Genomic DNA, 22762 nt, shown 5'->3' on the forward strand with positions numbered 1-22762 from the left:
TTCCCATAAGCAGGGTTCAATATTCACAGTGCAACTTTTATAAAATTGCCCAGTCATTCCAGTTAGGTACCAATGTGGTGAAAACAAACCCTGCTGCATTTTATAGTATACAGGGTCTCATTGTCAGTTCCTTTTTACAAAGTGTGCTCAGGTTCAAGATACTAAACAATTTTGATAACAATTTGTTAGTTTGAATTTAGTTGAATGATGGCACATTATTTTGTGATAGAAAAAAAAATATTTTGAGCCTCCAAAGACCAAAATTCATACTTTTACCTTAATTTGTTTCTGATCAACAGGAGAATCTCAGACTTCTGAAGGCAGACCCAGTCAATAAATCGTGGAAGGCCTATTTGGAGTACATCGACGACATGGTTTTAGATGGTTTCTTCAATGCTATTTCATGCTCCCTTGAGTTTTTCCTTGAGAACACTGAAGCTACTTTAAAACCTGCTCCACTGTTTGTGTCACAAATGATGCTAAATATCCCAGAGATTGTATTCAAACCTTCTCTGGATAAGGATGCTGCTGATGCGTTCTATGATTTAGTCGAAGAGTTGATAAATGACGTTTACAAAATGGCTGCACAAATGAAAAGAGTAGCTGATCACCTTGAGATTGATAATTATCAGGTAATTATCATAAAACTACTCCCTTGTCTGCAAATGTTGCTTTACAGAGAGAATATATGGAGTAGAGATTGTTATAACAAAAATCACAAAAAAACAAAAGCCCACGATCCTTTTCATTTTATTTGCAATTCCAGTTTGTTTTTCCCAAATGCAATAATTTTAAATTATGATTCTCAAAATTTTCTTTACTGTAACCTTATTTTTATTCTATCTTTTATGTAATGAGGTCTGATCCTCAAAAGTATCTGGGCTACTTGAAATTGCTGTATTGTGAATGAATGGTAGGGAACGTGTTCTACTGTCTTTGCTGTCAACATTCAGGGCAATCCACAATGAGTAAATTGGCATATGTGTAAATTGACGGTAAAACCCCAGATATCTTTGGATTTTCTGAATGAGGTCAAATACTGGTCTTCATGCAGGTCTTGTTTTAATTTGTTCATGAAATGCAAAAACATTGTCAGATCAATATTTGTGGCCTATATTTATTATGTCAAGGATAATAACATTAAGATTGTTGGATTGATAGTTTAATATTGTGACCACTGGCTTAAACCACCCCACGTAAACAAATAATAAAATGTGTTTGTTCTTTCCACAGGATGATATGGATGATATACTTGATCTATCTGAGGTCCGGCAAGAGATCATGGAAAGGGTAACAGAGATCATTAGCAAAGCTGTGGACTACAGAAATTCATTTGACACTTACTCGTACCTTTGGGTAGATGATAAGGTAGAATTCATGAGACAGTTCTTGCTGTACAGCCATGTGTTGACTGCAGAGGAGATTGAAACTCATGCTGATGATGGTGTTCCCGAGTGCCCTCCTACTACAGAACAGTTTAAGGAACAGGTAAGTTTAAGTTAAAACAAGTTTATGTAGTTGAAAAATATTTTCTGTTTGATTTCACATTATAATTATACAAAATTTCTGGGTTTCTGAATAATGCAGCTATATGTCTCCAGACACAATGGGGGTCAAATAGTGAGTCCTGAAAGTGAATGCGGAGATTTCAAAACAAAATATTTCCTTTTAATCATGGCATATGAGCATTGCAAACAAGACCACCATTTGCTGAGTATTCCTGATTGTTCTTGAGAAGTCTCCCTCTTGATCCACAACAGTCTATGTGCTGTTGGCACAATGCAATTTTGTGAGAAAAGGAATTCCACAGTTTTGACCCAGTAACAGTCAAGGAGCAGAGTGGTCATTCTAAGTCAAGATTCATTGTGACTTGGAAGGTAATTGCAGCCCATAGTCTTCCCATGCATTGGCAGCTCATGTCCTCTCAAGTGGTATAGTTTGCATTTTGGAAGGTACCATTCCATGAACCTTAGTGAGCCCCTTCATTGCATCTTGTAGAAGTGACATGTTGCTGCCAGCAAATACAGGCAGTCTTTCAATTTTGAGCTGTCACTTACGAAATGAATTGTGTCCAGTCAGAGCCAACCACACTGATTGAATTACAGCATTGGTAAAGAGCAATATCATGAGTGACTAGTACAATGTAAGGCTAGGCTGCACTGCTTAAAGGTAGCCTGCATCTCCTTAAAGGGCAAGTGTTTTGTGGCTGAAGTTGGTTCTGGGAGTCGTGGTTGGATGGAATCTGGAAAATAGTGAGGAATTACAATAACATTAAAAATTACATGCAGCCTCTAAAGTTTTTGGAGGCTGTGCTGGAGATTTTAGTGATGTGGGTGGAAAGAAAGATCTAAAGCAGGGGAGGAGGCCCTGCAGACCCAGTTAAAGAAGTAGAATCAGGTCAACTTAGTAGAAGGTGCAAGAAATTAGCTCTTCCAGATCTGGATGCAGTGCTTTGAAATCTTCAGTTGTATCAGAGGCATGGTCAAGGTAAGTGATAGGTCAGGAGTAATTTGCCAAAGGGTAGATTCTGTGCTGTGCATCTCATGGTCTTGTGACTCTTCTCTTCAGAGCTCTCCAATATTATATTGTTTGGAAGAACTGCTGAAGATGGTGCACATGACGTATTCATGTACCACCCAAGAACACAATTATGCCTTTTGTGTCTGCTCCTTTTCACATAAGTAAGTAATGGAATCTGATTAGATGATTGAGGGACAACAAGAAAATAAACGATGCAGGAGGCACAGCACTGTCACCATGGTTTCTCTCACAGCCACCAGCTCAGTTGCTGATACCATACATATCTGAAAGGATAAACTAGAGGTTGGATTTGCAGGTAGTGAGATATTGACTGTAAATCAGCTGTAACCAAGCCAAAGATCAAGGATAACTTGGATGCCAGTTCACCAGAGAGTGTATTTGCATATGAATGCATTTTAGACGATACATATGAGAACTGTGTTGGAACAAACTACAGAGGAACCATGAACGGTGCCCACAGCATAATGCTGTATATGCATTGTGAAGACTGCTAGAAAAGGTCACTGCTAAGGAGCATGGAGGACTGGACTTCGTGCTGAGCTAGCAGCCCATATTTTCTAACTTGAAAGTGGTGGCCAATTTCTTAGTATGTTGTTCCAGCAATGATTTAGTTTACAATTTCTTATGTTTCAACCTTCATTATAATACAAGTAACACCCAGCAATTGTTTGTATGCTTAGTGGAAGATCACAGTACTGCCATATAGCAGAGGATGAGTTTGTGAGAGGGCTTACGGGATATGTCAGCTGCCCACCAATTTCTCTTCCTGCACATTCTTAGGATTGCAGAGTCACCAAACCAGGCAACGGCAATAGACAATGAACGTGCTGTTTGCTCTGGGAAAGAGGAACATTCACCTTGCCGTCCCTGCCACTTCACACTGATCTTGCTATTGTCTATCAGACAATATCCCCTCCTGCAGCACCCATCCTGAGCACCTCAATTCTGCTACAGGTTGACTTCTGAGGCCGTGTTGTATTTTCCGTCAGTTATGCTGCATTCACTCAGATAGCTCTTCAAAGGAGGTGCACCAGGACAGAGGACCCAAAAGACAGGCATTAAATGAATGGACAATAATTATTTTGTATACTTTTTAAAAGCAACATGACATGCTTTAATGTTAAATTTGGTTTAGGATGCTTATTTTGTGATGGCTTTTATTTTTGGTTAAGTATTGAATACTTCAAAAAAGCTTTGTCATCTTGGAATATGTAAATAACACGTTTACAATGAATGCAAACGGCAAAACAATTTGTGGAAAAAAAGTTTTAGTTCTCCAGAAGCAGGAGCCTTGTACCACAAACAAAAAGACACAAGCAGAAAAACATACTTGGATTGACAATTTACACTCAGATTGAGGAGGCTTGAAAGAGTTCCCCAACACCATCCAGACTCTACACTACCAATGTTAAGATAGTGGTGGATTCCAGCTAGGTTCCAGAAGATTAATTTTACCAATATATATGCCTTCTTGTTGATTTCAGAAACCAGTGGAGCAGTAGTGAATTTCCCTGGAGGTGATTTCCAGTGTAATACCTGGAATTATGGCTGTGGGATTTTCAGTGTCTTTAATTTTAGCAATACATTGCTTTGTTCTTTTCTGTTGTCTCTTCGCATCTTCCATGCCCAACCATCATGAAGAAGCTCATTTAACTACACAGTTGCCCAGCCTGTGACAATGCTGGATGTTAGAAGCTTAGAGTGGGCTTAGGTGACTTGCCATTTCCCCCTATTAGAGAGGCCAAATCTGGGTTTCTGCCTTCTACAGATAACGCAGCCACAATTAAGACGTGCTGAGCAAATTTCCAAATGTAGTAATTGCACATGTTATTTCAGCATTAACTTCCGTGTAGTGAGGCAACTGAGATTGAGAACTCACTGGAATAAATCTTGCCTTTGTGTAACTGTGGACATGAGTATTAGTGATTGGGCAGCAATGTTGCACCCCACAAGTTTTATTTCACGAAGTTACTGGATATAAAAATTGAGAAAGAAAAATATTTGTTATTATTCCCTTTACATTTTACACAAAGGCATGATGCTTGTCATTGTTGGGAAATCCTAAATACAAGCCCGTGGTCCACTCAATAATGCATTTATAAAATGCCAGCCTTTTTAATATCAATGTTTTACAGTACTTGCAACATTGTTTGATAATTTTGATCATAGGACTTACTATGATGTCAGTTAAGGTTGCAAGCTTAATTTTACATTCATTAATCTTAAAAATATATAAATGCTTCTTATGGTTATCATGCTTTTTTGTGTTTTGTTTTACAGATTGATATCTATGAAAATCTATATATCCAGATAAGCAAATTTGAAGACAGTCGTGTTTTTGAAAGTTGGTTTAAAGTTGATATTAAACCATTTAAGATAGCATTGTTAAATGCAATCAAAAAATGGAGCTGGATGTTTAAAGAACATCTCATGCATTATGTGACCGATAGGTAAATACCTTAACATTTTTCGGGTTTCGGAAGAAAGATGTAATAATATAACAAATCATTTACTAAGATAAAAGAGGAAAATGCAGTTTGCTCAGTTTTTTAGTGTTTAGGGATATGATAATAATTCACGTAATATGCCTGATCATTGTGCTTGTTTTTGCTTCGTAACATGTGGAATGCAACTAGCTGTGATATTAGGCCCAGTTCTTGTGCTTACCTGGGAAGTAAACACCTCAGCCTCACAAAGGCACAATTGAATACAACAATTACTGCCTGTTGCTATTCTGAACAAAATTTGAAAACCAAAAGACTAGAAATGGGCTGGGATTTTCTTAGCTACTCCATCAGGAGTAGGCAGGAAGGTACGTTTTAATAGGTCTTCCATTTTAGCGTGTCCTCACAAGGGTGATATTTTTTTCTCTTTTGCACAGCCTAAGTGAACTTGAAGAGTTTATAAAGGTAACAGATAAGGGACTTAAAAAGAAGGTGAAAGAAGGAGACTATAATGGCCTTGTCGATATAATGGGACATCTAATGGCCGTCAGAGACAGACAGATCACCACTGATGAACTTTTTGAACCTTTGAAGGAGACAATTAACCTTCTTGAGAGTTATGATCAAACTATGCCAGACCAGATTTATATGCTGTTAGAGGTATATTTTTCTGTTTGTTCAGATGTATTTTTAGCCAGTTCATTGAGAAAAATCTGTTTTTTTTGAAAAGAATGAAAATTTATGACGTAAAACGGCTAATTGTTTTGATGGCTTAATTTTAACAAGTAGTGGCTGAAATATCCACTTGAGCTAGGCAGATGCACTTTCAGTATGTTCTGGACTGTATGCATTCAATTGATCAGCCAAACAGGAGTGCTCCTGTGTGCTCCACAGAGCAGGAATGGAATTATATTCACCCAGGTGGCCACTCACACCCATCTACCTATTGACCATGCTACATTTTCTGACACCCCCACCACCTCCAGTGATTTACCCAAATACTGAGTGGTTGCTGAGTCATCTGACCTTCTGGCAGTGAGCCAATTGCTTACAGGATGTGCAGTTGATAAGAAAGAGGTTAATGAAACCTGCTGTTAAAATTGGTGATGCTACTCAGGAGAAAGAGCTTGGCTTTGATTGCAGCACTGCCTTCAAACTTCAATCCTTGGAAATATTATTTATATTAATTGTCTGCAAAGTAGGCTGGCAAGGTGTGACTTTTACGAGCTATTGAACCCAAGTTTTTTTTTCGATGCACTGAAATCAATGCAACAGGCATCAAATATAAATTAAGAAGTGTTTGTGAGCCACTATTGTCAGAATATCACAGAAACAGTGACATAGAAAATTCACCCACCCCAACCTCTGCTTTGCCCACCCAACTGTGTACAGTGCCACAAGAATTTAACTACAGTTAAGGGATTACATTTGCTTTCAATATACCTTTGATGAAATTTGGTGAAAATGTCTTTCTTGATGTAAGAAGTTGTTCAATGATCAATAGGAATTACCAGAAAAGTGGAACAATACAAAGAAGATAGCTGTTTCTGTGAAGCATGAAGTTGCAGCCCTCCAGACTGCAGAGGTGTCACTCATCAGAAAAAGATGTGTGGCATTTGATGTAAGTGCTATCTTTGTACTTGTCTTAAAAAATAATTGTAACCAAAATTGATTTGATTGATTTTCTGCTTAGCATCACATGAGTAATGAAATGTAAAACCCTCATTGAAAGCATTGTACATGATTCTTTTTCTTTTAACAGGCTAAGCAAGTGGACTTTCGAGAAAAATTCCAAATGGAAGCACCTTTCACATTTAATTCTGCAAACCCATATGCATTGTTGGATAAGGTAGGAGTGATGACCTGAGAGTTTTGAGGGAAAACCTTAAAAAGGTTGAAAGGTTTCAAAAGCATGTCAAAATAGATATCAAAGAGCATATCAAATGGAACAGACTGATATGCTTGAGAGTATATTACACTATTTGAAGTAGGCAAACTTTAACCATATTTATGTGGTTTATTAAATGCTGTGACCTTCAAGTTCATTTGAGAAATGATGTTTGCTCAAAATCTTTTTTGAAGCAAATCTACAATGAGTGTTGATTGTAAGACAATTTGCTACAGGTCATTTCTGACTCTGCAAATTACTGCCTTATCTATCTCCTTTACAACTCAGCCTATAGAAGTTCTGAAACCATTTGTAAGGACTAGCCTCAGTAGTCAGAAAGGCAAATGCAATGTTGGCATTTATTTTGAGAGGACTTGAATATAAAAGCAGGGACATACTGCTGAGGCTTTATGAGGTTCTGGTCAGGCCACATTTAGTATTGTATGCAGTTTTGGGCCCTTATCTTAGGAATGAAGCACTGGCCCTGGAGCTTGTTCGGAGGAGATTTACAAGAATGGTTCCAGGAGTGAAAGGCTTAACATTATGAGGAGCATTTGAGGACTCTGGGACTATATTCATTGCAGTTTAGAAGGATGAGGGGGGATCTAATTGAAACTTACAGAATACTGAATGGCTTGGACAGAGTGGATGTTGGGAAGATATTTTCACTGGTAGGAGAGACTAGGACCCGAGGGCACAGTCTTAGAGTTAGAACGGAGATAAGGAGAAACCTCTTCAGCCAGAGAATGGTAAATCTGTGGAATTCACTGCCACAGAAGGCTGTGGAGGCCAGATCATTGAGTACTTTTCAGACTGAGATAGATGGATTCTTGATTATCAAGGGGATCGAGGGTTACGCGGAGAAAGCGGGAGAATGGGGTTGGGTAACTTATCAGCCATGATTGAATGGCAGAGCAGACTCGATGGGCTGAATAACCTAATTTCTGCCCCTATGTCTTATGGTCTTGTGGCCTTATGGCCTTATAGCTTTCAACATTGTTGTGGACAAAAATTTGAAACATTGCGACAAATGTTAGAAACTCATGAAGATTTAAAAATTAATGCATTTTACTTAAACTCAGGAGTTAAAAAAATACCAATTTGCAATATGAATGAATGAAGTGTTAACATAAGCACATGACAGTCTTATATCTCTTATTGTAACCGAAGGCCATAACTTGCTAAAGTAAACTGATTGGTGTTTACATTAAAACAAAATTAATACTAAGTTGTAAACTACAATTCCAAGTAGTTACTTTTGAGGTGATATCTGAATGGATTTCACTCAGTTACTTAATTACTTCACCTCTGGATCTCCATCTCTCTTTGACACCTGTGCTGCTACTGACTCAGCACAGTTTATTCACGATTATGTTCCAGAATAATGATCTGATTCAGCGTGGTCAACATGGATTTATAAAAGGGAAATCATGCTTGACAAACCTGCTGTTTTTTGAGGATGCTCCTATCAGAGCAGAAAATTGCGTAACAAGTAGACAGGGTGGTAAAGAAGGTGATCATCACACTTACCTTCATTGCTCTGTGCTTTGAGTATAGAAGTTGGGATGTCATGTTGTCTGTCCAATCTTTCTTTATAAGGGTCTTTTCCCAAAGGTGGGGGGGTTTCAAAACTGGGGGGCATTTTTAAATTGAGAAGAGAAAGATTTAAAAGAAAGGACATGAGGGTAAATATTTTTAAAAAGGGAATGCTTTGTGTGTGGAATGAACTGCCAGAGGAAGTGGCGGATACAGGTACAGTTACAGCATTTACATTTGGATAAAGTCATGATTAGGAAAGGTTTGGAGAGGTATGGGTAAATTGCAGGTAGATGGGACTAGTTTGGTTCAGGAATATGGTCAGTGTGGACTGATTGGACCAAAGGGTCTGTTTCCATGCTGTATGATTCTATGGTTGAAAGGGGAAACAGAGATAGGGCTGTGGGGTGTTGCTGGTTAACATACTAGTGTGGATTGGGGAGTGGTGAACAGTATGAAAACAATGTAGACCTAAGTGGGTAATTCTCAGGTTAGCAGGCTGTTGGTGACCTGTAAAGATTACGGTGTAAGTGTACTGTGTGTTGTAGAAGGAAGGGGAAAAGTTGTTCACAGCCTATATCAATGATTTGGATGCTGGTATAAAATGAAATATTTGTTCAATGAAATATAAGTGAAAAATATGTATAAACATAAATATAACTATATATAAATATATAAATGAAATATAAGTTTGTAGATGACACAAAATATGGGAATGAGAGTTGTGAGGATAGACCATAGAGGTTTTGATGGGATTTGGACAAGCTAAGGGAGGAGACGAGATATGACAAATGCAATATAATGTGGATAAATGGGGTTATCCACTTTAGTAGAAAAAGCAGTTTTGCCCAGTTATTTCTCAAATGTGAGCAATGAGGAAGTGTTGACATCCGATACGACCTGGATGTCTTTTGTTTGTAAGTCAGTAAAAGCTTGTACGCAGGTGCAACAAGTAAGGCACATGGCTTATTGTCAATTATTGGAAGAACATTTGAATACAGGACCAAAAATGTCTTGCTTCAATTGTGTTGAACCTTGATTAGACAGCACCTAGAGTATTGTGTGCAGTTTTGGCCCCTTACCTTGGGAAGGATTTACTTGCCTCGGAGGGAGTGAAGCAGAGGATGAACAGACTGAGTCCTGGGATTATCCTTGTAGAGATTGTAATGAAGTCAGCCATGTGGACCTCATAGAATATGAGTTCCCTGGTCAGGGCTGTTAATCTGGTCCTATCAGGAAGAGCTGGCTGACAGATATAAACAGGAGTGTCAGAAATTCTCTTCACCCTAAGAGCTGGCAATGAGAAAGCCAGACTAGCGTCAAATATTTATGCACATATGAATAAAGGGAGACTTGTGGAAGGCATACCAGGCTCTGGAGTTATTTCAGCAGTGACAAGACAAATAAATATACTCTTGAAGATATTCACTTACATCAGTTGCCTAAAGCACACCAAGAACAAGAAACTGAAGAAATTTAACATTACCACCACCAATAACCAAGTCTACCCTGGTACCACAGTTGTAAGTGGTACCGCTATGGGGAAATCCATCATCAACTAATCCGACCACACGCTTCAACCAACAAGATCGAAGTTCTCAGCCGATGACTCCATTTCTGCCCCACCACCAAAATGGACCCGATTGTGTCTCACAGCAGACACAGTGGAAAACGTCAGATGAAAGAGGCCATGGGAATTCCTCCAAGATGCCAGCAGTGAGCCCAATGAGACCACCAATGAACCAGATCAGTCATCAGAGAGATCCATAGGGGAGTAGACAAAGTACAAGTTGAATTAGACGCCTCCGGAGGGCCAATGCCCAGGGCTTGACAGGTGCATGCAAGCCATCCGAGAATGTGTGAATGTCAGATTTATCAGCCGCACTCACAATTTAGTGCAAAACATCACCCAGGAACAACGCAATGCCATCAGTGCCTTCATGACCAATTGCATCAACTAATTATCATCAAACCAACAGACAGAGGAGGAGCCATCATCATACAGAATGGAATGGACTACAGCAAGGAAGTGTACCAACAGCTGAACAACCAGGGACATTACAAACAACTACCTGTCGACCAAATAACACACCCGTCAACTGAACAGACTGGTAAAGACTTTTGATCCAGTCCTTCGGTGTACCCTAAACACTCTCATCTCACGTACATCCCATATACTTCTCACGTAGGGGCTTTCTACTGCCTTCCAAAGATAGACAAAGCCAATACATCTGGACGTCCCATTGTATCAGTAAATGGGTCCCTGTGTGCGAACCTCTCTGGCTATGGCGAAGGCATCTTGAAACCCATTGCATCGGGAAATCCCAGCTTCTATAGCAGCACTACAGATTTCTTGCAGAAACACAGCACCCACTGACCAGTCGAACCAGGAATATTCCTCGTCACAATGGATGTTGCAGCACTCTACACCAGCTTCACCCATGATGATGGCATCACTGCAACAGCCTCAATACTCAATTCCCCCAACTGGCAATTTCCAGACACCATCCTACAACTCATCTGCTTCATCCTCAACGACAATATTTTTCCCTCAGAGAACCAGTTCTTTATCCAGATACAGTGAACAGCCATGAGGACCAAATTTGCTCCCCAAAATGCCACCATTTTCATGTACAGGTTTAAATCTAGACTTCTTTGCTGCATAGAATCTCCAAGCAACACTATACACTAGATACATTGATGACAATTTCTTCCTTTTGGTCTCATGGCAAGGAATCACTGAAACAACTACGCAGTGATATCAACAAGTTTCGTTCTACTATCAGACTTACCATTGACTACTCTTTAGAATCAATCTCATTCTTGAACACATGCATCTCCATCAAGGATGGACACCTCAGTACATCAAACCCATGGATAATCTCACGTTGCTGCATTTCTCCAGCTTCCACCCTAAACGTATTAAAACCGCCATCCACTGGGGAAAAGCACAGGATTTGTTTGGATGAGGAGGAATGAGATGGACACCTAAAAGTGATGAAGCATGCCCTCATAGGAACAGGATACGATGCTCAACTCATCGATCGCCAGTTCCAGCGTGCCACAGCAAAACACTGTAATGACCTCCTTAGAAAACAGACACAGGATACATCTGATCGTGTGCCCTTCGTCGTCCAGTATTTACCAGGAGTGGAGAAACTACGCCACTTTCTTCACAGCCTTCAACATATTATCAATGACGATAAGCACCTCACCCAAGATCTTGCCCATGCCTCCACTTCTCATCTTCAAACAACTGCCAAACCTTAAACAAACCATTGTTCACAGCAAACTACCCAGCCTTCAGCACAATATTGACAACAACTCTATACAATCCTGTCATGACAAACTCTGCAAGACATGTCAGACCTTCGACATCGATATGACCATCACATGTGGGAACACCATCCATGCTCATCAGGTACTCATGACTCGGCTAACGTTATCTGTTGCATACACTGTGTGCAAGGATGCCCCAAGGCATGGCATATTGGTGAGACCATGCAGATGTTACAACAACAGATGGATGGACAACATGCAGCAATTGCCAAACAGGGATATTCCCTCCCAGCGGGGCACACGTCAGCAGCCAAGGAAATTTTATCCTCGGATCTTCAGGTAAATGTTCTGTAAAGTGGACTTTGGGATACACAACAATGCAGAGGCTGATAGCCAAGTTCAATACCCATGAGGACAGCCTCAACCAGGATCTTGGGTTCATGTTACTACAAGTGACCCCACACTCACACTCAGATTCATACTCACACGCGCATGAATCTATGGGGTGAATTTGCATTTCCAATGCATTCTGTTTTACTCAGAAAGGATGCAATTTATAGTCAGTAAATGTGGGGTTAATAAATTCCTTCTTTAGAGATAATTGTAGATTGACTCCAAACCAAAACACAAACAGATGTCTGACCTAAAATGTCACTTCTTCTTTACACCGCTAAAACTTTTAGTTCTCTCAGGACAGTGACTTGAAGGGAATTCGGAGATTTACATATACATATTAACCAATTAAAATTTTCTACTTTACTAAAGATTTAATGGCATCTTAGGTTTGTCTAATACAACCTTATCAGTGGTATGACCCTTTGACCTTTTACTTAAAAATTCTGTGCCGGATACTACCCCTTTCACTAAGACCCGAAGGAGTTTAGCTTCGAAAGCTTGCGTTTTCAAGTAAACCTGTTTCAAATATAACCTGGCGTCATGTGATTTCTGACCTTGTCCATCCCAGTCCAACACTGGCACCTCCGCAGCAAAACAGTCATCTTTGAGTTGAGGTAAGCATTTCTGGCATCATGCTGTTATTTGCGAAGCTTGACTTGTTGAATCCTGCTATCGAATGCTGGGCTTGGGTATGTGGAAATAATGTGTTAGTTTCTCCAGGCAAATGACTTTGGCGCAAATGAAAAGCAATGAGTAATTCTCCTGACAAATTGTGGACCTGCAGTTTTTTTAAGCTTTGCTGGCGTATGTTGTGGTATCCTGTAAGTGACAAGTGCGTTCAGCAATGATAAGCGGGAGAATTGAGCTGGAATCGGATGATAGTTGCACCATACGGACATGGTTGTCAGTTAATGAGGTTAGTTTGGGATGCTAGCATGGGAACATTCATAAAGCGTAGCAGAAAGAAAGCATCCATGAAACTCCACAAAAATGACACACTGATAAATCATGGTGAGATGCTGCCCAATGTGTGTCAGTGAAATTGGGAGGGTTTGTTCTCTGGATTAACTTTTTCTCAAGATCATTCTGTAATCCAGCAGCAGATGCAAAGAGCTACACACTTGCGGTTCTTTAATGCTACAAGATCCTTTGGTGTAGAACATACAAAGGTTAAAGGACAGAAAGTGGCCAATCAAACTATTATGTCTGCACTGTAGAATAAACTAGTTGTTCATTCTAATCCCAGTCACCAGCATCTAGTCTATAACCTTGCTGGTTATACTGCTTCATGTGCAGATCCAGTTTTCTTTTAAAATGATTTGAAGGTTTCTACCTCATCCATCAGACTGGGCTGTGAATCTCAGACAACTGCCAACTTCTAGATGCAAAGGCTCTTTCTTAAGGCCCTTCTGATCCTTGTGCCAATCATCTTGACTCTGTGTTTCCTGGTAATTAACCACCTTGCTAGGAGAAACAGCTCATCCCTGTCAATTCTGTCCAAATCCCTCTTTATATATCTTAATCAAATTACTTCCTTAGCCTGCAATTTTCAAAAGAGAACAACCTGGGCTATCCATTCTATTCTTGTAGCTGCAGTTCTTAGGTCCTGGTGACACTCTTGTAAAACTCTTCTGTTCTTTGTCTCGAGTAATTATGTCCATCCTGTATTGTGGTGACCAGAAATGTACGCAACTCCAGCTGTGATCAAACCATCCAGCATTACATCTCTGCTCTTGTAATCAGTATCTCAACCAATGAAAGAAAGCATCGCATATGCCTTCTTTGACACCTTATCTAACTTCCCTTCCACCTTCAGAAACTTGTGAGCATGAATTTTAAGATCTATAACTTCCTCAAAACCCTACCTCCCCCCACCCTCAACCCCATACACACCTTTTAATGGGATAGTCTCTTGCTGAATTCGCTTTTTCCAAATGTGTGCCTAATACATCTCCAGATTGAATTCAATTTGCTCTTGTTTGAACCAACCATTAATGTCTTCCTAAATTTAGTTATCTTCTTCAGTATCAATTATCCAGCCAATTTTTGTGTCATCTGCAAATTTCCTAATCATGTCTCCCACATTTAAGTTGAAGCATTAAGTCACATTCAGCAAGGTTCCCAAAACTGAGCCCTGTGGACCACCACTGACAACAGTTTTTCATTCACACTGGGGGTCTGTAGTGATTGGAACAGGCTGGATCTTCATGACTATGAGATTCTTGATTACGGTTGTTAACCTGGGCCGAATAGGAAAGCCCTGCATGACTAATATAACCAGGAGATTAGAATCTCCTCAGTTCAGGGGACGGACTCTGAGCTAGCTGGCCACAGCCAGAGTACTGTGCACAAGTAAATAAAGGGGAACTTGGTGATGGAATACCGGTCTCTGTGCAGTTATTATAGGGTGATCGTACAACGTATGATTAGATGATTATCTGTATCCCAGTCAATAAAATGCTGCATTATGAAACTGCATGAAAGGTTAACTTGTTTGTTTTCCCTAACCCCTTATGTCTGGCTAGTTGTAGAAAGCCGTGCCAACTTTTGTTTAAAGTGCATTTAACTGGCTTGCATTTTCATTTTGGAAGTAACATTCCCAATTATCATTTCACTCGTAGGTTATTATAATTATTCTTGTAGTCAAAACAGTCTTCTAGCACAGAAGGTTAATTTATCAATCTCAGTCTTCAAATTTTAATTTGTGTAATGTCTGTAGCCTTTTTGAGGAAAAGAATTCCAGATTTTCTCTATCTAAAACTGAAGACAAGCGATAGTGACAACTGTATACTGTACAAATGAAGTATAGCTGCTTACTCTTTGTGTTCTTGACCCTTTAAATAAAAAAATTAAGCTTTTACGACTGCTTTTAAACTGACTGTTCTTTGATATTGGCCTGTAAATTCTCCAATATTTTCAAATTGTTAAGCATTCTTTAAACAAAATATAGGTATTACTTTACCACCATTAGCAAAGGCAACACCTCTGAATTATTAAATCTGTTTTTCATAATTGTGCAACATTGGTTTTGTGGTCAGCGGAATTAACAGTTACTTTGATGGAGTGAACTGAATTCTTTCCATTTCTGCTATTTAGGTGAACAAGGAGCTCACTGCCCTGGAGGAGGAGACTATACAAATGCAAGAATCAGCCAACCTTTTTGAGGTCACCGTTCCAGAATATAAGCAATTGAAACAATGTCGCCGAGATATAGTTTTGCTTAAGCAGCTCTGGGATATTGTTGTATATGTGAAGGTGAAGCATCCATTTATTCTTGAATCATAAAAAAAAATTATTGTGTTTCTTTTAAAGTTGCCATTCCTTTCTGTTTGGATTATTTTCCTTTACATTGTGAAATGACACTTCAAGGTGACAACTTGTTTGTATGAGCCACAATTAACATTACTCTGAGATTGTACAACTGGGGCTGAATTTTACTAAGGGCGAGGGTGATCTTCCTTGTGGCATGAAATAAAATATGCCATCATCTTGTAATATTTCAGTTGAAGGACAATGATCCTGTTCTTATGATAACTTGTATTTCTGATGTTTGGATGAAATCTGGAATTCTTCGTCCTTCCATGCAATGGGGGTGGTGGGGCTGATGGTCATCAACAGGAACAGCATTTGTTGCCCAATCATAAGTACCCTAAAGCTGGTGATGAGTCGCCTTCCTGAACTGCTGTAGTCCCTTGGGAGTCAATCACTTTGTCATGGGCTTGGATTCACATGGGTTAAATGTAAATTCATCACAGCCCCAGGGACCACTCTGCCATTAGAGAGAGATGACTAATTGTGGTCTAACCTGAGGGTCAGCATGCCTCAAATGAGGGGAGAGGTTGAGAAGCAGAGTCCTTCCAGGTAACCTGGTTCAGGAATTGAATCGATGCTGCTGGTGTCATTCTGCATTGCAAATCAGCCATTCAACCAACTGAGCTAACCTAAACCCCACATGAAGATAAGACTATGTGAGGACAGTAGATTTTTAGTCTGAAAGCGTATTAGTTAGCCATCAATAATATGTCTATGTCACCATTACTGAGATTAGCTTTCAATTCCATGTTTATTTATTAATTACTTACTAATTAATTGACTGCTAAATTCCATCAGCTGCACTTTTAGAATTTGAATCCATGACCCCATATACTTTTCCTGTGCCTCTGAGTTACTATCGAAAAAAAGCAAAATGTTGTAGATGCTGGAATTTGGAAATAAAAACATAAAATTCTGAAGAAATTATTTTGGGTTACAAATCCATTGACAGTTGTCATTGCGTCATACTCTGTACACTTAGCCTGCAGTTATTGGTTAGTTTAACCCTCTGCCAACACTGCTTTAGACTACTGCTTGACTGACCCTTAGTCTTTCATGAGTCAGAGTTCTCATAAGAGTGTTTGTGGATCCATGAAAATGTAGAACTCCCCAGGGAATCCCTCTTTTCTGATATGCAATTTGTATATCCTGAATTCGCATTTTAGAAAATGTTTATTTGTAAATTATCTATTAAAAATAGGAAATTAATTGGCCATTAACTGTAAAAACAAAATGCAGAGATTTGAAGACTGATGAATGTCTGATGGCTTTTTAAAAACTGTTAATAACCAGACACTCCAGTTTGACATTTGGTTATTTTTACCACCTGTTTGTTCAATGGTGACTCTAGGAGAGGGACACTCGAATATCCTACAGTCTAAGTAAAAGCTTAGAAAAGCTTTCATCCAGCCTCTTAGCTGTGCCTAACTTTATCACCAGGGCAGATGTCTCATTGTCAGGGCTAAGAGCAAAAAGTGATACCGCTCGCTTTGGCAGACTTTCGGATCTCGGCTGCATTTTGCTGAGCAGTGACCATGTAAATGGCTGCTACCAGAGCTGTCATCCAATGAAGGTCAATGGCCTGACTGTAACAGCAATTAGCTCAGAGTGTCATCAGATCAATTGCTTTAGCAGCACTATTGTTAAAGGTGGCCATTAATGAGGCTGCAGCTGCATGGGGAAGCATCTTAGTAAAAGACATTAGGAGACACTGGGACCTGGCCATTAGGCCTAGCAATCATTTGTTGGTGGGCATTTGGGAGTTGCTTAGTACTAGTGATGTTGTTCTAAAATCATAGAGTTGTACAGCACAAAAACAGACCCTTCAGTCCAACTGATCTATTCGGACCAGATATCTTGAATTAATCCAGTCCCATTTGCCAAAATTTGGCCCATATTCCTCTACACCCTTCCTATTCATAAACCCATCCAGATGCCTTTTAAATGTTGTAATTGTACCAGCCTCCACCACTTCTTCTGACAGCTCATTCCATACGTACACGACCCTCTGCATGGGAAGGTTGCCCTTTAGCTATGTTTTATGTCTTTCTCCAATCATCTTAAACCGACGCAGTCCTATTTTGGACTCCCCCACTCTGGAAAAAAAAAACTTTGGCTGTTTAACCTATCCATGCCCCTCATAATTTTATAAATCTCCTATAAGATCACACCCCTGCCTCCAATCCTCCAGGGAAAATAGCCCCACCCTATTCAGCCCCTCTGTATAGCGCAAAACCTGTAACTCTGGCAATGCCCTTGTAAATGTTTTCTGCACCCTTTCAAGTTTAACATCTCTCCAATAGCGGGGAGACCAGAACTGAATACAGTATTCCAAAAGTGCTTCACCAGTATCCTGTAGAGCTGCAACATGACAATGCAACTCCTCTGTTCAATGTTCTGACCATTACAGGCAGGTTCCAAATGCCTTCTTCACCACCCTGCACCCATCTACCTATAAGTCCACTTTCAAGGAGCTATGCACTTGCACCCCTAGATTGTTTTGTTCAGCAACATTCCCCACAGCCCTACTATTAACTGTATAAACCCCTACCCGGATTTGCCTTACCAAAATGCAATGCCTCAGGTTTATTTAAATTAAACTGCATCTGCCATTTCCCAGCCCCTTGGGTCATCTGATCAAGGGCTCATTGCACTTTGAGATAACTTCCTTCACTGTCCACGTCACTAACAGTTTTGGTGTCATCTGCAAACTTACTAACTATTCCTTCTCTATTCACATCCAAATAATTTATATAAATGACAAAAAAGCAGTGGATCCAGCACTGATCCCTGTGTCACACCACTGTTCACAGGCTTCCAGTCTGAATTACAACCCTCCATCACTGCCCTCAGTCTCCTAAATTCTGGCCAATTTTTTATCCAAATGGCTATCTCTCCCTGGATTCCGTCTGATCTAACCTTGCTAACCAGTCTACCATGTGGAACCTTGTTGCCACCTGGAGTGTCTATAAAGAGTTTGCAGTCCCTCTGGAATGCATTGTAAGCTTTTACCAGCCAGTCTGTCTACTTGGTGGCTATTCCCCCGATGTGTGAGATGTTTGCCGATATAGAAATAGTCCTTAATTGACCCAAGTGTTTCAGATGGCTATTTTTCCCACTGGTTGTAAATGGGCATTGTGAAGAGCAGATATTTGCCACCTGTACCCCAACCCACCTCTCCCAACCACCAAGTGCCTCATCATATCTGACAATTTTCCAGTCTTGCTGACTCTCAGTGATCCAAACCTGTGTTACTGAACTTCTGCAGTACATAAACAACATTTGGTGAGAAGAGGAAGGTAATCTATTGAACCCCCTTTTATATAGTTTTGTTTTGGTTATAAATTTTACGAAGATACCCTGCTTCTATTGAATGTCACCAAAAGTATTTTAATAATATGAAACATTTCTGTTAGAACTTGCATGTTTTCCCATTTCACAGACTAGTATTTATGACTGGACCAAGACACAGTGGAGACAAATCAATGTGGAGCAGATGGATGTGGAGCTTAGAAGATTTGCAAAGGCAAGTCAGCTTGTTGCGTAACATTGTTATCTTTTCTCCCTTTTAGCTAATTTGCCAACAGCTTAAATCTTGCATCCCCCGCATGAGCATGTTAAACAATGAGAACTTGAAGATTTATAAAGTTAATTTATTTTGGACATTTTTCAAACCTTAGTGATAAATTTTGTTGAACTTTTTTTGGTGCAAGTGAACAACAGTCTCAAAGATAAATAAAACATAAAATATCATAGGCCTTATTCATAGGAAATTATAGCACAGGAGCAAGGAAGATACGCTGATCTCATTCTAAGTTTGATCTCAGATGAAATCTGGGATTAGCTCTGGGTCCTACATTTTTGAAAGGATGTAAAAGCATTGGAGAAAGTACAGAAAAGATACATAAGAACATTTCCAGGGATGAGCAACTTTATTATGAAGATATACTAGAGAAACTGGAACTGATTTCCTTGGAGAAAAGAAGGCTGAGAGGATATTTTATTGACGTATGCAAAATCATTAGTATTCTGGACAGATTTCAAGTAGTTAATAAAAGGAGCGAAAGCAGCATGAGGAATATCTTTTTTGCATGAATGATTAAGGTCGGAATTCACTACTTGAAAGTGTTGTAGAGACAAGGTTCACTTAAAGCTTTTGGACGAGAATCAGGCTACTTTCTGAAACAGAGGTTGGTGCATTGTTATGGGGAGGAGCTAGGAGAATGGCACAAAATAAATGGCTCATTTGAATAGCTAATAAAGATACCATGAGCAAAAAGGCCTCCTCCTGTGCTGTAACAATTCCGTAATTATGTCAAAAACTCATTTTCTTTCAGTAGTGTTTCCTCATAACATAAAAATACTGAATTAATAAGCTGTCTTATGGGTCTGCTGGAGCCATGTGCATCATTTCAATATCTCCTCTACATCTTTGAATCAGAATTGCTTGCAGTGATATGGTTTCACTATAGCATTACCTGCTTTAGATGTGGTATTGATTGTTTGCTGGTACACCACTGTTTAAGATGTATAATTGTTAATTTTGGTCATATTAGTAAATGGACATGTTGATGTTAATGTCACCTGGACTAAGAATCCTGTATACTGTTTCGCCTTCAGGTTTTTCATGATTTGGTGTCGAGTACTTATGTAACCATTTCCAGCTTGCTATGGATAGTACTTCATACTTGTCTGTGCTAAATTCTGTTTGGCATTGTACCACCGATTATGTATTTTGTCCAACTCATTTTACAGAATCTACTGCTATTATTTCATGTGTGTGGTATTACTGGGTTGAAGAATGCATTTTCCTTGATGGAATCTAAGGGCCTATTTATTTGATTTATAATGATAGAGGAACAACACAAGTACCACTTAACAAACAGGGGTTCTCATCTTAACAAGATACAATTTATTACGTGAAAACAATTAGGCACAAGTTAGTCCACCTGGTCTCCTGCCAAAATTATAGTGGAGGATTGGAAAATTCTCCATTTCCAGTATTTCTGTTGACATTCTGCTAGTCTCATAAAGAAGACATCAGCAACTTGCTGAGGTAGTGACAGTCTTGTGGGATTAATGATTTGGTACGAATGAGATATGGATAGGACAAAAGACAGGAAACAAACAAATCATTCCTGGTGGAAGCATTGATTTATTATTATTAGGTTCTGAAGAACTTAATGTTTTGGAACCAGGTAAATTTAGCACCCATTTCCAGCATACAGAATACAAAGCACACCCAAAAAATTATAATCTATTAAACTTAGTTCAGTACTTGACAAAATACTGGAATCAATTATTAAGTTGAAAGTAGGCGATTATTTTATATTTACCTAATAAATCCTCCACCATAATTTTAAGAACCAGGAGCAGAGGTAGGCCGTCTGGCTCTTTGAGCTTGCTCTGTCATTCAGTAAGATTGTGACTGATCTTTTTGTGGTCTCAGCTCGACTAACCCACCCTCTCACCATAACCCTTAATTCCTTTACTGTTTAAAAATGTATCTATCTTAGCTTTAAAAACATTCAATGAGGAGGCCTCAACTACTTCACTAGGCAGGAAATTCCACACATTCACCCTTTTGGTGAAGAAGTTTCTCCTCAATTCAGTCCTAAATCTGTTCCCTCTAATTCTGAGGTTATGCCCTCTTGCTCTTGTTACACCTGCCAGTGGAAGCATCCTCCCTGCTTCTATCTTATCTATTCCCTTCAAAATTCTATGTTTCTATAAGATTCCCCTCATTCTTATAAATTCCAATGAATGTAATCCCAGTCTACACAGTTTGTCCTCATAAGCCAACCCTCTCAACTCTGGAATCAACCCAGAGAATCCCATGTGTACCCCTTCCAGTGCCAGTACATCATTCTCAAGTAAGAAGACCAAAACTGCACGCAGAACTCCAGGTGTGGTCTCACTAGCACACTATACAGCAGGAACATAACCTCCCTGCTTTTAAATTCAATCCGTCTAGAAATGAAGGACAAAATTCCATTTGCCTTCTTAATTACCTGTTGCACCTGCAAGTCAACCTTCTGTGATTCATGCACGAGGACACCCAGGTCCCTCTGCACACAGGCATGCTGCAATTTGATACCATTCAAGTAATAGTCCTTTTCACATACAAAAATGAATGACTTCACATTTATCAACATTGTACTCCATCTGCCCAACCTTGCCCACACATTTAAACTATCCGTATCCCTCTGCAAACTTTCAGAGTGCTCTGTCCACTTTGCTCTACAACTTATCTTAGTGTCATCTGCCAACTTTGACACACTAAACATGGCCCCCAGCTCTAAATCATATATGTAAATAGTAAACAATTGCGATCGTGTCGTTGATCCCTGAGACACATTACTGGTCACTGGTCCCTAACCAGAAAAGCACTCATTTATCCCCACTTTTTGCTTCTTGTTTGTTAGCCAATCCTCCGTTCGTGCTAATGCATTGTCTGTAACGCTGTGCACCTATTTCTGATGCAACAGCCTTTTGTGCAGCACCTTGTCAAATGCCTTTTGGAAATCTAGATACACCACATCTACTGGGCCCCCATTGTCCATCATGCTTGTGATGTCTTCATGGAATTCTAGTAAATTAGTTAAACATGACCTGCCGTTCATGGACCAATGCTGTGTATGCCCAATGAGACAATTCTGCCTAGATGTCTTGCTACTTTTTCCTTACAGAAGTAAAGCTTATTGGCCTATTATTCCCCATCTTTTGTCTACCTCCTTATTTTAAATAGTGGCAGGGGACCAGGTGAGCTGCTGTGGGAGTTTGGAGTTCTTGTGTTCATAAGGTGTTTGCCTGTTTTCCAACTGTTCTTTTATAATTTCAGTTACATTTTACATCATTCTGGGAGGTCAAGCAACTTCAAAGAGGGTCATTTGAACTTCTTTCTCCACTCTTCCTCATCCAATTCAGACAAGTTTTCTTTCGCCACAATAATTACAGCATTGCTGTAAATTAGTATGTTAAATCAACAGTGTTGTTCAGAAGTTAAAAGTGTGGGCAGGGTGGAAAGTAAAAACCGCCCACTGCTGCAATGGGAAGAGTTCTGCTGTATACAATTTTTCTAAGTTGCTGTATGTAGTAACATTCTAAATTAATGTAACATTCCTTCAATAACATTTATAATTTGCATATGCAGACATGACAAAAACTCCCTGTTCACAATGTTACTACAAAGGATTGCATTTGTCACTTTGGAGTACAGCATCTGCACTGCTCAACAGTAAACCAATTCCTGGCCAAAAACATATCTGGGTCCTGGGTATGTTTGTGGCCATTCTGGTATTTACAATCAGAACCTGCCAAAACAGCTGTAAATTTCAGAGTGGTAGAAAACATTACCTTGTTTTAT

The 22762-nt window shown here is 39.5% G+C and overlaps 1 protein-coding gene across 1 annotated transcript in view; it reads left to right on the top strand.

Moving 5' to 3' along the window:
• Positions 1 to 22762, top strand: part of LOC125461085 (dynein axonemal heavy chain 11-like) — a 466228-nt gene that overhangs the window by 115570 nt on the left and 327896 nt on the right. Inside the window, exons 15-22 of the mRNA XM_059654665.1 lie at positions 300 to 632; positions 1234 to 1488; positions 4822 to 4991; positions 5423 to 5645; positions 6490 to 6606; positions 6748 to 6834; positions 15181 to 15339; positions 18839 to 18922. Coding sequence (XP_059510648.1) covers positions 300 to 632; positions 1234 to 1488; positions 4822 to 4991; positions 5423 to 5645; positions 6490 to 6606; positions 6748 to 6834; positions 15181 to 15339; positions 18839 to 18922 — 1428 coding nt within the window. The remainder of the gene's footprint in view (positions 1 to 299; positions 633 to 1233; positions 1489 to 4821; positions 4992 to 5422; positions 5646 to 6489; positions 6607 to 6747; positions 6835 to 15180; positions 15340 to 18838; positions 18923 to 22762) is intronic.

This window comes from Stegostoma tigrinum, chromosome 2 (genome assembly GCF_030684315.1).
Source record: "Stegostoma tigrinum isolate sSteTig4 chromosome 2, sSteTig4.hap1, whole genome shotgun sequence".
In the NCBI taxonomy this organism is placed as follows: domain Eukaryota; kingdom Metazoa; phylum Chordata; class Chondrichthyes; order Orectolobiformes; family Stegostomatidae; genus Stegostoma; species Stegostoma tigrinum.